This window comes from Hyperolius riggenbachi, chromosome 4, assembly GCF_040937935.1.
Source record: "Hyperolius riggenbachi isolate aHypRig1 chromosome 4, aHypRig1.pri, whole genome shotgun sequence".
Classification (NCBI taxonomy): Eukaryota; Metazoa; Chordata; class Amphibia; order Anura; family Hyperoliidae; genus Hyperolius; species Hyperolius riggenbachi.
In genome coordinates this window covers 159,886,127-159,901,618 of record NC_090649.1, presented here as the reverse complement: position 1 = coordinate 159,901,618, position 15,492 = coordinate 159,886,127, and the positions used below count along the sequence as shown (strand labels likewise).

At 43.1% G+C, this 15,492-nt stretch overlaps 1 protein-coding gene across 2 annotated transcripts in view; it reads right to left on the bottom strand.

The window, feature by feature from the left end:
• Window positions 1–15,492, bottom strand: part of GPR149 (G protein-coupled receptor 149) — a 92,666-nt gene that overhangs the window by 64,798 nt on the left and 12,376 nt on the right. For both annotated transcript variants that reach the window (XM_068279271.1, XM_068279272.1), the window contains exon 2: window positions 332–524. In XM_068279271.1, the coding sequence (XP_068135372.1) occupies window positions 332–524 (193 nt within the window). The remainder of the gene's footprint in view (window positions 1–331; window positions 525–15,492) is intronic.

The following is a 15,492-nucleotide window of genomic DNA, read 5'->3' as shown; positions in this document are numbered from 1 at the left end:
CGCAATGGGGGAGCATGTGTGATCGGTTTGCGTTTGTACCGACTGGAGCTGACTGGTCGGATTTACCAGGCTACCTAGCGGAGGATCGAAGGGGTCTGGTGAGACGGTAAGGGAGCGATCAGCCTGAAGGGGGCCGGAGGAAGCCCCAGCTATGTATACATATTTTTTTTTAAAGAAACTCTTAATCAGTTTTAAAATAACAGATTTTAAATAAAATTTACAGAAAACCAAAATAGTTTTTGCTTTAATGAAAGAAAAAAAATTAAGACAGAGCAAAAATGATACTAATTGATCTCATAACAAACCAGAAGTAAATTGGATGGTGTCTCACCTTGGCTATCTCCTGAAGACATGGAGTGTGCACTCTTCTTACAGTTAATGATGCAGCCACATGGTAGGTGACTCCAGTACTCAGACAGAACAAACAGTGGAGTGGTTGTGGCCGCTAGCAAGGTCAAAAGAAAACTCAATGTCTCAAAAGAACGGTTCTGAAAGCCAACAATATGCTTGACAGCCATCTGAATCTGAAAGTAAAAAAATCACACAGTGAACTCTCCAACCAACAATCATGCATCAAGAAATAAAGCACAACAATAGGTCAAGTCTATATAAAGTTACTTGTACTTGAAATTATTACATAAGAAGCCTGAATACATGTACATGGGAATGTGAAGGTTGAAACTATCTAAGCATACTATCTTAGCTGCTAGCAAGAATATGTTTTCAAAACTATTCACCATACCTTATTATCCTTTCAAACCACCATGTAGAGTGCCCAGTAGACAAGAGCCAGTGAGAATGGGGCTTGGCCAAAAGCAACCCTTGTTGCAGAACCATATTCCATGGTGGTAGGTAGCTCTAAAAATACTTTCTAATATGAATGTAACCTGATACCTTCATTTCATTCACTAATCACTTTGCAAACTTTTTAGTAAAGGGTGAAAGAGATGATAAAAAATGTATATGTACCTGGGGCTTCCTCTGGCCCCCTTCAGGTTGACTGGTCCCTCGCCATATTCCCATGCTGCCTGGATCCTCCGCTTTGTGGCCCAGTAATCCCGTCAGTCAGCACAGGTGTAGTCCGTAGTACTGCACAAAGGCAGAACTCTCATGATGATGGGAGTATGACGGGGCACGCATGTGCAATGCGTGCCAACTAGCAGAATTACCGGGCCAAAATGCGGAGGATCCAGGTGGCGCAGGAGGACGACGAGGGACCGAGCAGCATGAAGGAGGCAAGAGGAAACCCCAGGTATGTATATTTTTTTTTATTTTTATCATCTAAGGTTTACTTTCATTTGAGTGGCCACAAGTTTAAACTAGAGTACTGTATTGTACACACGGTTCATCACATTATTGTAAAATATGAAATGACAGACCAACTATTTGGTAATGACAGCACTCTAAAGATTCTTTTACTGAAGCCTGCAGGGTTCATGATACCGGTATAAATTCTAAACTGGAGCACAGAGACAGGTTTTATAGATCTACATTAACAGTTACGCTCTCTATTTTATTTTAATGAACAATACAGAGACTAGTTTGAAATCTATTTAGCCAGCAAATCAGATAAAGATATACTACTAATAGATACATTTGAGTAAACATCAGTTGAATGCACAATTAAAGGTTCCCATTGTTTCATTGTAATATGTGTGTATATATTTATTATCTGGCTCAAGCAATTATACAATGTTGCAAATATTTTGGCAATCAATTAATTGTAGCTATGTCAGCAGGTCATTGGTACCTATATCCTTTTATGCTTATATGAAGGTTCTTACTGACAGTTCCACCCTTGGCCATTCCCTCTTCATTAAAGGATCACTATCGCGAAAAAAGTAGGCAGTTAAAATCTGACAGAACCGACAGGTTTTGGGCCAGTCCATCTCCTCATAGGGGATTCTCAGGATTTTCTGTTTTCAACAGCATATCCTGAACAGTAGTTGCAATATCTAACTGACAAAATAGTGTGCAAGTGAGTAGGGAGGCTGGCTGGTATCTTACTATTTTTGTAGTTAAACTGCTGTTCAGGAAATGCTGTTGAAAACAAAGAAAACCCTGAGAATCCCCCATGATGAGATGGACTGGGCCAAAACCTGTCGGTTCTTTCAGATTTTAACTGCTTACTTTTTTCGCGATAGTGGTCCTTTAATTTCAGTAATTTCAGGAGGGCCAAGTAGGATCTCAGCCATGCTTATTTATACATCTGAATGGGAGGCATGGTAAATGGCATCACAGCCATACCACCCCTTCCCAGAAGGCACTGCATCTCGGTCCAATAATTAGCGAGGGACCAACCATAAGAGAGTGAGTCAATTAACCATGCAGCTGAAGATAAAAACATAGAATTTCTAAAGAAATTGCGCATTCTCATGTACTGTTTAAAGGATGAGTCAGTAGAGGCATTCAGCTATTGTTATCTGTAAGAGACACTGGTATCAAAAATTAAAAACATGAATTTTGATTTGTCTTACAGATAGAATAATGGTCACTTTCTTGAGTAAAGTTTTTTCTATTGCATTAAGCCGGTCTGTGGTTCTCTTACTGCACAGCTGATTTTATCTGAAACTTGAGATACCTTCCAATTGCCTTGTTCCTTTAACTTGTCTCAGTTCTGCTCACTGAAGCATGCAGACCAGAAATATGACCTGTCAACCACCACCCACTCTTTGTGCACATACTACTTTCTGCTGTAGATTTGAATCTATATATTCATCTTACCTTCTCTCTATTTCTTTTAAGGCTTTCAGCCGGCTAATATTTATGTATGGAGGATGAAGGAAATTTAAGTGTACCTGAAGGCAAATTAGAAAAAAAAGTTAGACACCTCAGTGGAGGAAAGCCTTTGGATAAACCAGAGACGTCCCCCATCTTCCTGGAGCTTCCTGTTCTAGTATTGGGACCCTCTGAACCTATTCAACAGGGGCTTGTCAAATAGGTTCACATGGTCATGCTTGCATCTATGTATGAGTGCAGCTGCACTGTGCACGTGCAAGATAGCCCTCACCTGTGCAGTAGCAATGATTCCACCTGTGCTTGGCTTTCTCCTCCGTGCACGAGCAGCTCTGTGTTACTGCACAAGCGCGGGCCATCAGTGCACCTACACATTGTGGCCACGCTCATTCCTGGATGGGGACATGAACACAAAGAACAAGAGGCTCCCTGCAACCAGCGGTGAGCTCAGGAAGGATCGTAAGTAGGCCTGCTCTCCACAGATTAATCACGAGTAACCACGGTGGTCACTCGTGATTTAAATTAGCTCTAATTGCCGCAGCTCCACCCAGCGTTTCAACGAGGTGCAAGCGTCCGAATGGATGCGTTGCAAGCCTCGCTATGGAGCACTTCCTCCTTAGTTGTTTTTCGTGTAAGTAAGCATATTTTGAATCACTTGCTATGGACAATTTAAATATGTAGTGTGTGCTTGCTTGGTGGAGCACTTCTTTTCTTCATTGTTCTCTAGTAGGAGTCTCTGATCAGTGATCATTAGTAAATACGCTATAAGAGAGTGTGAAGTTATTTTTAGGTTCCAGCAGTACTAAAACACAACCCTAAAGCGGCCACGTGCGATACAATAAAATGAACCGATTTTCCGGCAATTTGATAAAAATGATTGGATTTCCTGAAAAAATAGAAAGCTTTTTTTTATTTGTGCAAGAAATCTGATCAGGTCTCCGGTTTTTACTTGATATGTTTATCGGGAGTGGTGAAATTTCTCTGATCAATTTTTATAAAAATTGAATGGTGTGTAGTAGATGGTCAGTTTATTAATATACTGTATAACCCAAGCAATTTTCTCAGAGTTTTCAATCATTTTTTTTTTCATAATTGGGAAAAAATGTAACATGCATGTGGTACATTGGTCAGATTTTTGAAACGTTACAATCAATCAGAAAAAAATGATGGTGATCCTTGAATTGAAAAGAAATGTAAAAAATGATAGCTGAAGAACCTAAAGAGCTATGAAAAGTCTAAACCATAACTTTTTTTGACTCATTGAGGATGGCAGTTTCTGGCCCCTTTGACCAGAGTCCTTTTTTCAATTTTGCACTTCCTCATCACTGTGATTGGCTCACAGGCATCAGGAGGTCAAGAGCCAATAAAACAGTTCCTGAACAATGTACGGAACTCTGCTGACTTTAGACAGCGGAGGTCTGTGCCAGCGGCGTCCTGTGCCCAGGACCAACGGCATGGAAACTACGCTGCATCAGACTTAAGCAGCCACACGTGCAGCGTAATTTAAACTATTGGCGGTCCTGAACTGGTTAATAATGAGGTAAAAGTTCAGCATCAGTTATATAAGATCTTCTGGAGTGTGCAAGCAACAGAACAAGACCAGATATGTAAACACAAATACAATAGCTGTCTTTATATAGCTATATAAAGACAGTACACTGGTCACAGCATACTTGATAACATGCGCGTGATCCAGCATACAAAGACAGAATTTATATAGTATGCTGAACTATGGTTGAACTGTATGAAAAGCAGGCGAATATACACACATCTTACCCACAATTACAGTTTTATCAAATGTTATATCCTGCTACAGCTTACACTGATAAACCCAATGTGAAGTCACACACCAACCACACAACATGTTTCACCCCAAGAAAGGCGCTTCATCTGGGGCTACATACAGTTCAAGGTCCAAAGAGAAAGAAAGCTCTGGCTTTTTACTGTATTATTAGTTAGAGCAAAGAATGGTTAGAACTCATTAAGTGCTTTATCTTGCTGTCTAGATTTTAATTGCAGAGATTTATCTCATTGATGGGATAGTTTAGAAAAGAATGTTAGATGAGGTCACTCCAATTAGGGCACTGACAGCAAAACAAATATTATTTTATTATGGAGGTGACGATTTGGAATATGGATGAGGTCTATATTTCTATCTCTGTTCCCGCTGAGAAGACTTACGCTCACATCCTGCTTAGCATCATTATGCCAGTGAACAGGAGTGAACAGGAAATGACAAGGAATCTAATAAAATCTGTGAGAGATTTTGACCCCTTTTCACTTCACCCCTTCGATTTCCCAGGTTTGTTGCATGGGGTCAGATATAGCCCCTTATTTTACAGCATATGTACATCTGCTGAGTTATTGGATTATGTACCACCTTTCCTGAAAAACAGATGTTCACATAGAAACTTAGGGAACACAATTTTTCAATTTTATAAACAATATACCTGAATGCATAGGGACCAGATAGCATGTGTTTGGGTGAATTGGACGGGAAAGTGTAACCTTGCCTTTCTGTGAAACAAAGTTTAAAAACCTGCCACTTGACCCATATCACTTTAGCCAGCTGTAAACTGTCAGGATATAACTGTAGATTGCTTGCTTAATAATATAAAGCCCTTGCTTATATACACTGGTAAGTTATAACTTAAAAACCATGGACAGGTGAAGTAAATACAATTTACTCGTTATAGAGGCACCTTTCAGGGGATCGGCTATATTAGACAGAAAGTGAACAGTGAGTTCTTTAAGGCTAAATTCGTTTTTAGGCTCAACACACCATACAATCTTGGTTGTTCAATCTTACCACTTTCATGTAGTATAAGAGCTTATCCAATCAATCATTCAAGGTATTTTCAATCTTTTGGCCCTTATACTACATAGATTTGGTAAATCTGTACAACCAAGATTGTATGGTGTGTGTTGAGCCTTCGGCAGATAAATCTTGACCCTTTGCAGATGCTTTTTACCACTACAAATAAATCAGTTTAGAAAAATGCAGGTCTTTTACTCAGTTCCTAGTAAACAACACTATGCATTTGATGAAAGTCTGGATTCTGGTTGAAGGTATTTTGGACCATTCCTCTTTACAAAACATCTCTAGTTCATTCAGGTTTGATGGCTTCCGAGCATGGACAGCTCTCTTTAGCTCACAACACAGATTTTCAATTATATTCAGGTCTGGGGACTGAGATGGCTATTCCAGAAGGTTGTAATTGTTCCTCTGCATGAATGCCTTAGTGGATTTTGAGCAGTGTTAAGGGTCGTTGTCTTGTTGAAAGATCCAGCCCCAGCGCAGCTTTAGCTTTGTCACTGATTCCTGGACATTGGTCTCATTGGTCTCCAGAATCTGCTGATACTGAGTGGAATTCATGCGTCCTTCAACTTTGACAAGGTTCCCAGTCCCTGCACTGGCCACATAGCCCCATAGCATGATGGAACCACCACCATATTTTACTGTAGGTAGCAGGTGTTTTTCTTGAAATGCTGTGTTGTTTTTCCTCTATGCATAACGCCCCTTGTTATGTCCAAATAACTACATTTTAGTTTCAGCAGTCCACAGCACCTTATTCCAAAATTAAGCTGGCTTGTCCAAAAGTGCTTTAGCATACCTCAAGCGGCTCTGTTGTGCTGAGGGCAGAGAAAAGGCGTCCTCTGAATACAGCATCTACTTGTGGAAAGTGCGCAGAATGGTTGAACTATGCACAGCGACTCCATCTGCAGCAAGATGATGTTGTAGGTCTTTAGTGCTGGTCTGTGGGTTGACACTGACTGTTCTCTGAACTGAGCCTGTGGTCTTCCATTTCCTCAATATGTTCCTAACTGTAAAAACAGACAGCTGAAATCTCTGAGATAGCTTTCTGTATCCTTCCCCTAAACCATGATGGTGAACAATCTTTGTCTTCAGGTCATTTGAGAGTTGTTTCGAGACCCCCATGTTGCTACTCTTCAGAGAACATTAAAAGAGGGGGGAAACTTGCAATTGACTCCCTTAAATACTCTTTCTCATAATTGGGTTCACCTGTTTATGTAGGTCAGGGGTCACTGAGCTTACCAAGCCAATTTGAGTTCCAATAATAAGTTCTAAAGGTTTTGGAATCAATAAAATGACAAATTTATGCACCTGCCTAATTTTATTCAAACAATTATTGCACAATTTCTGTAAATCCAATAAACCTAATTTAACTTCTCAAATATCACTGTGTGTGTGTGTCTCCTATATGATATATTTAACTGACATTTTTTATCATAACTACCAACAATTTATACAGGAAAATCATGACGATTAACAAGGTTGCCCAAACTTCCGCATCCCACTGTATATGCGAGTATATACAGTATACAGTTTGTCCCTATATCTATATTCTGAAATTAATTTTGCAACACATATCATTGTTGTATATCCTGTGTTTAACCTTCCAAACAAAAGATATAAAGTGAAAAGCTGCAATGACTTTGTGCTGCAGAACTGGCCCTGAGTGACAGAACAGGGGACGTTTGTCTTTTAAGAGACTCTGCACTATAACAAAACACTGTTAGATCAAGTAAGAAAGCAACACATTCAAAATGGTCATTGCAATTCATTTTTTAAACACTGTTTTCCGTTGCTTGTAATCTGCTTTCTTTTAAAGACAGCTTAATGTAGCACATTCTCCTCCTCTAATTGCTGAGTATTGTGGCATGCTTGAGCCACCATCTGTGGACCTTTAAAGCTGTCGCTATTGTCTCTGGAGCCTTCATTGAAACACTAGATTATGTTAGGGCAATTCCCAATATGCTGATTGCAAAAGGGTTGTTTGCGGCACAACAAATGGAAGCAACCAGCAGTTTGAAAGGCAATTTTATATCCGAATTTTCAAGTGTATTTAGTCTAATAATTTTTTTTAGACGCCTACTCCAAAAGCAATCATTTTAAATTAATCCTATGCATTTTCAGACATATATTTTTACAGAATCAGATCATTTTACTGGATCACATTGAAAATCAGACAATTAGGTGATATCATGTAGGGGCAACATAAGTGCTGTGCAATGTATGTTCTCTAAATATCTGACACTATAAGGAGCTCATAGTGTTTGGGATTTTTGTTGCCACTAGTTCACATAGGGTGTATCCATTTAATATTGGTATCATATTTTTCAGACTATAAGACACACTTTTCCCCCCAAAAGTGTGTGTTTGGGTTGGGGGGCAGGAGGAGTCAGTGCATCTTATATTCAAAAGGTTCGGCAATCAGTAGTTACTGTACTGCAGAGAGAGGACATCTGGGACAGCGGTCTCTAATTCTGAGTGGTTGCGTGGAATGAATGAGGGACTCTGTTCCTCATTCACAATTGGTTGCATGTCAGGAACTGTGTGTTACTCGCCGGACACTGGCCCCGCCCCCTGGCACTGTCAGGCCCTGTGCTGTGGATAGGAGATGCAGATCATAAAGAATGACTACCAGTAGCCTGCACCCACCGTCATTATGATAGGCAAGGGTATGTGAGATTTCAAAAGCAATTATGATGTACAAGTCTAGATTAATGCAATGCACAATAGACATGACTATTATACTTTTTTCTACTGAGGCCCTGCGCGCAATACACCGACAACCACGTGGAGCTGTAATGAGGAAGAAGTGTGCAGAGACAGCGGCGGATACTGGACACACCGCATACCCAATTGAGCAGGCTGGCCCAAAATTTTGCAGCATGTTTGATCGATACATGTGAACAATTTCGGCATAAAATTGTCCGAAATTATTTATTTATTTATTGTATTTATAAAGCGCCAACATATTACGCAGCGCTGAACATTAATTTAGGTTACAGACAATATTTAGGGGTGACATACAGCAATATAACAATACAGGAATAATAGAAAACCAGATCACACGGCACAGTATGAGTGCCAGGTAATGCTTAGTCATTGGAATGAGCATGTAGATTAGGCAAGTTAGGTTCACTCAGATGCATAGCATGAGTTCACAGTAATGGAGGTGCATGATCAGGTAGGACACAAAAGGAGGAGGACCCTGCCCAAAGGCTTACAATCTAGAGGGAGAGGTAAGGACACGAACGGTAGGGGACCAGAGTTCAGCTGTAAGTTTAGAGCACTTGTGAGGGGTAGTAGGCCAGAGTGAAAAGGTGAGTTTTGAGGGCTTTCTTGAAGATGTTGAAGGAGGGGGCTGCCCTAATGGGTGGAGGTAGGGAGTTCCATAGTGTTGGAGCAGCTCTTGAGAAGTCCTGGAGGCGTGCATGGGACTGGGTGATGCGGGGGGCGGTTAGGCGAAGTTAATTGGAAGAGCGGAGTGAGCGGCTAGGTGTGTACCTCTGAGTAAGATCGGAAATGTAGGTTGGACAAGTTTTGTGGACAGATTTGTAGGTCAGACACAGTATCTTGAATTTGATTCTGGACTGGATAGGAAGCCAGTGGAGGGATTCTAGGAGGGGATCTGCCGTGGGGGAGCGATGGTAACAGTGGATAATTCTGGCTGCCGCATTCATGATGGACTGCAGTGGGGCTGTTCGGGTCATAGGGAGACCAGACAGCAGGGCATTGCAGTAGTCAAGGCGGGAAATTATAAGGGCATGGATGAGGAGTTTGGTGGTGGCAGAGGTCAGGAAAGGGCGAATCTTACAGATGTTACGAAGGTGGAAGTTGCAGGACTTTGTGAGGTTTTGGATGTGGGAAGTGAAGGAGAGTGCAGAGTCCAGGGTGACACCCAGACAACGGGCTTGAGAGGTAGGGCGAATGGTAGTGTGGTTAACAGTGACATGCACATCTGGGAGGTTCGTGGATGGCCGGGGTGGGAAGATCATAAATTCCATTTTGTCTAGATTTAGTTTCAGGAACCTAGCGGACATCCAGGAGGAGATGGCTGATAGGCAGGAGGAGACCTTGTCCATGGTAGTGGTGGATATGTCAGGGGTGTGGAGGTAGATCTGGGTGTCATCTGCATACAGATGATAGTTAAAACCTATGGAGGAGATAACCTTGCCAATGGAGGATGTGTATAGCGTGAACAGTAGGGGGCCAAGGACCGAACCTTGGGGGACTCCCACGGAGAGGTGGTTGGGGGTGGACGAGGACTCATTGAAGGCGGTCGTGAAGGAGCGGTTGGAGAGGTAGGATGAAAGCCAGGACAGGGCGAGATCGTGAATGCCCAAGGACTGGAGGGACTGGAGGAGTAGGGGATGATCTACTGTGTCAAAAGCTGCTGAAAGGTCAAGGAGGAGGAGAATGGAGTATTTACCTTCAGCTTTAGCTAAGGCAAGGTCATTGACCACTTTGGTGAGAGCAGTTTCGGTTGAGTGGGCAGGCCGAAATCCAGATTGCAGTGGGTCTAGGAGTGAGTTGGCATTGAGGTACTGGGTCAGGCGTTTGTGAACCAGACGCTCCAGGAGTTTTGAGGCAAAGGGAAGGAGGGAGATAGGACGGTAGTTAGAGGGTAGCGAGGGGTCGAGGGAGGGTTTTTTGAGCAGGGGTAGTACAGTGGCCTGCTTGAAGTCTGTGGGGAAGGTGCCTGTGGATAGGGAGAGGTTGAACAGGGTAGTGAGGACTGGGGCCAATTCCGTGAAGTGAGGCTGGAGTAAATCAGAAGGGATGGGGTCAAGGGGCGAAGTAGTGGTATGGGAAGTCTGCAGTAGGTGGTTGACTTCCTCTGTGGTAGTAGGAGTGAAGGCTGTGAGGGGAGAATAGGGTGGAGGAGGAGCTGGTTGGGAGGGGGTGGGAGGTGAAGATTGGAGATTGGATATTTCTTGGCGGATGGAGACAATTTTGTTGGTGAAGTGGGTGGCTAAATCTGTGGCAGAGAGGGAGGAAACGGAGGGTGGGGGGGGGTGGGTTTAAGCAGGGAGTTGAAAGTGGCAAGAAGACGCTAGGGATTGGAAGCTTGTGCTCCGATAAGCTTGGTAAAGTATTCCTGCTTCGCATGAGCAAGGGCAGCGTGGAACTGCAGCAGGTTGGTCTTGTACTGTAGGAAATCCTGGTTAAGTCTAGTTTTTCTCCATTTCCGTTCAGTGGCACGTGTTTTCCTCTGGAGGTTGCGAGTATTGGTTGTGCGCCAGGGCTGGGGGTTAGGGGGTCGGTGGCGGCGAAATATTGGTGGAGCAGCTTTCTCTAGGGCTGATGAGAGAGTTTGGCGATACTGAGCTGCAGCAAGATTAGGACAGGTTAGGGTGGGGAGAGTGGACCAGAGGGCATGGAGGGGGTCAGCAAGGACGCTAGGGTTGAGCTTGCGTAGGTCTTGCTGCCATCGACCAGGTGGGTGGGTGGGTAATTTGGAGGTGCTTTCCGTGAGGAGGTTGAAGGTGAGAAGGTGATGGTCTGAGGGTGGAAAAGGTGCGATGTCAAGGTCTGCAATGGTGGTGGATTTAGTGAATATAAGGTCGAGAGTGTGACCTGCAGTGTGAGTGGGGGTGTTGGCGTGTTGTACTAGTCCAAGTGAGTTGGCAATGGTGAGTAGCCGGGTCACAGCGGACTTCTGGGCTTCATCGATGGGAATATTGAAATCCCCAAGGATGATGGTGGGGAGGTCAGAGGAGAGGATGTGAGGGAGCCAGGAGGCAAGGTCATTGAGAAATTGTGGGGTGGAGCCCGGAGGGCGGTATAAGACCGCAACAAAGGCAGGGAGGGGGTGGTAGAGGCGGATGGTGTGGGCCTCAAATGATGTGAATTGTAGAGAGGTAGGTGGGGTGAGGACACGGAAGGTGCAGGATGGTGAGAGGAGCAGACCCACCCCTCCCCCGGTCCTATTGTCTGGTCTGGGGGTGTGACTGAGGTGAAGCCCCCGTAGGAGAGGGCAGCCTCTGCGGCAGAGTCAGAGGAGGTGAGCCATGTCTCAGTGAGTGCGAGGATGGTGAGGGATTTGGAGAGGAAGAGGTCGTGGACTGCTGTAAGTTTATTGCGGACGGATCTGGCATTCCAGAGACCGCAGGGTAGGGGGAGTATGTGTTTGTGGGTGGGATGGATGGAAATAAGGTTGGAGCAAGGATGGGTGTTGAGGTTATTTGTGGACAGAGGGCTGTGAAGTGTATGAAGCAGGTCAGCAGGGGATAGTTTGAATTGTCAATTGGGCATTCTCTTTGCTGGACCGATTTTCATCAGATTCTATAATGATTATCAAACCTGATGGCCGATTGGCTACCAAGTCTACTGATGTAGTCCGCAGTATTTTAATTGATTTTAGGCAGGACTGGTGATTTGCACTTTTTGTATTCAATAAAGGTATTTATATACATAAGTCCTTTGAGCGGCAGCAAGTTTTTCATAATATACATACTGATGTATGGCCACCTTTAGCTAGAGCAGTGTGCCTTCCAGAGTGACACATGAACTTATAAGCAGTAAGTGCTGTAATCTACTGGGGAAGAGAGTGTTTTTTTACTGACACCACAAAGTTATCATGGACTTTACTGGCAGCTCAAAGTTTTTACTGACTGTCAGTAAATATACTGACGGTTGGCAACACTGCTTCTGCCACTTATGTTTGTAAGTGCAATTAACCATGGGCTGTGTGTTTTGGGACTCCATGCAGAGGGATAGTGTAATTTATAATGTGTGGGCAGTGTAGCTTAGGAGGGGAAGACAGTTTGGAAGGAGGAGCTCCTGCACCATGGATGCCCCTGCACCATGGACACATCAGGGTTTTTTATTTTGTTCCCTGTTTTTTGTCCTCTAAACCTAGGTGCATCTTACAGTCTGGAGCATCCTATATTCAGAAAAATACAGTACATGTGTAAAACAGAAATAAAGTGCAACCATGCCTTACCAGAGGGTAGAACGGCACATGAAGAGGAGGCGGGGCTAGCAGAGGGCAGTGCATATGTAAGTAAGGGGCATGCCAGCACACACAGACTAACAGCAGGGAAGCTCTGTGCTCTGTGAGTCAGGCAGAAGCAACAGAGCAGAGGGAGGGATTGGAAAAGATCAGACGAGTGTAGAGCTGATGCTGCTGCCCCCTACAGTCTGCTGCCCAGAATCACGTAACTTAGTTACATAGTTACATAGTTATTTGGGTTGAAAAAAGACATACATCCATCGAGTTCAACCAGAGAACAAAGTACAACACCAGCCTGCTCCCTCACATATCCCTGTTGATCCAGAGGAAGGCGAAAAACCCTTACAAGGCATGGTCCAATTAGCCCCAAAAGGGAAAAAAATCCTTCCCGACTCCAGATGGCAATCAGATAAAATCCCTGGATCAACATCATTAGGCATTACCTAGTAATTGTAGCCATGGATGTCTTTCAACGCAAGGAAAGCATCTAAGCCCCCTTTAAATGCAGGTATAGAGTTTGCCATAACTACTTCCTGTGGCAATGCATTCCACATCTTTATCACTCTTACTGTAAAGAACCCTTTCCTAAATAAATGGCTAAAATGTTTTTCCTCCATGCGCAGATCATGTCCTCTAGTCCTTTGAGAAGGCCTAGGGACAAAAAGCTAATCCGCCAAGTTTTTATATTGCCCTCTGATGTATTTATACATGTTAATTAGATCCCCTCTAAGGCGTCTTTTTCTAGACTAAATAAACCCATTTTAGCTAACCTTTCTTGGTAAGTGAGACCTTCCATACCACATATCAATTTTGTTGCTCGTCTCTGCACCTGCTCTAAAACTGCAATATCTTTCCTGTAATGTGGTGCCCAGAACTGAATTCCATATTCCAGATGTGGCCTTACTAGAGAGTTAATCAGGGACAATATTATGCTAGCATCTCAAGTTTTTATTTTCCTTTTAATGCATCCCAAAATGTTGTTAGCTTTAGCTGCAGCAGCTTGGCATTGAGTGTGATTATTTAACTTGTTGTCGATGAGTACTCCTAAGCCCTTCTCCAAGTTTGATGTCCCCAACTGTATCCCATTTATTTTGTATGGTGCTAGACCATTAGTACGACCAAAATGCATGACTTTACATTTTTCAACATTGAATTTCATCTGCCATTTATGTGCCCATATAGCCATCCTATACAGATCCTGTTGCAATATGTCCCCATCTTCCTGAGAGTTGAGGATTCTGCACAATTTTGTATCATCTGCAAAATAGCAACATTGCTCACTACTGAATCTACTAGGCCATTAATAAATAAATTGAAGAGCACTGGACCTAGTACTAGTAGTACAGACCCCTGTGGGACCCCACTGCTAACAGTCTCCCATTTTGAGTATGATCCATTGACCTCAACTCTTTGTTTTCTGTCCATTAGCCAGTTCCCTATCCATGCACACAGACTCTTCCCCAGTCCTTGCATCCTCAACTTTTTCACCAGACTTTGGTGGGGAACAGTGTCGAAGGACCTTGCAAAGTCCAAGTATATCACATCTACATCATTCCCAATATCCACATTATCGTTCACTACCTCATAAAAGCTGAGCATGTTAGTCAAACAGGACCTGTCTTTAGTAAACCCATGTTAATGCAGAGAAATAAGATTGTTTTCTACTATGAAGTCATGTATAGTATCTCTTAGTAACCCCTCAAATAGTTTGCATACAACTGATGTTAAGCTTACAGGTCTATAATTTCCTGGATCAGATTTTTTGCCCTTCTTAAATAATGGGAAAACGTGGGCTGTACACCAATCCACTGGGACTCTGCCAGTTGAAAGAGAGTCACAAAAGATAAGATAAAGGGGTTTATCTATAACTGAACTTAATTCCCTTAGGACCAGAGGATGCATGCCATCTGGGCCAGGTGCCTTGTCTATTTTTAATTTATTTAGTCTTGCCTTCACTTCTTCCTGCGTTAAGTGTTTAATATTACAGCTGGAAGATTGAGACTCATCTGCCTCTGTAATTTGCAACAGTGATGTTTCCCTTGTGAAGACAGAAGCAAAGAAAGCATTTAATAACTCTGCCTTACCTTGGTCATCCACCATTGAGTTCCCACCCCCTCATCCTGTAGGAGTCCAATACAGTCAACCTTTCTTTTTTTAGAGTTGATGTACTTGTAATACTTCTTTGAGTTAGATTTGATATCCCTAGCGATTTGATTTTCAGCTTAAATCTTTGCCAGCCTAATTTCTCTTTTACAATTTTTATTGCACTCCTTATAATTGTTTAATGCAGCCTCGGTCCCCTCCTGTTTTAGGACCTTATAGGCATTCTTTTCCCTCTTCATTTTATCTCTAACCTTTCTATTCATCCATAGAGGCCTTTTTTTATTCCTAGATATTTTGTTTCCATATGGGATATACATACTACAATATTGATTGAGAGTAAGTTTAAAAGCTTGCCATTTCCCTGCAGTGTCCTCCCCTTGTAGTACATTATCCACGTGGTTTAGTCTTCTTTGTGGTAGGGCTGACCCTGCTACTTACTTAAAATGATGACTGCCTAAGACCTGGTGTTTCCCCTCCTTACATGCTCCTTTCTGTATTATGGACATACAGGCATGTTCTGTCACACTTTAACCTTTGCAGTAATGCAGAAGCCATTACACAACCAAATTACTATTTATGCATGTACTGTACTTTATGTATTTAAAGTGTACCTGAGCTCTTAAATATAGTTGTATTTATACTTACCTGGGGATTTCTCCTGCCCTATTAGGTGCGTGGGCTCCCTCACTGTTCTCTCCTGCTGCTCCGTTGTCTTCTTATCGCCACCAGTAATCTGGCCAGTTGCGGCCAGTCATGCGGTTCTGCACATGTGCTGCCTGGCTGCATGCTCACCTGGCCGTGCGTGCTCCCCCGTTCTGCGCCTGCACAGTACTACTCCCGCCTGTGGGAGTGCAGCTGGGAGAGACACACGTGCTGCTGAGCCACG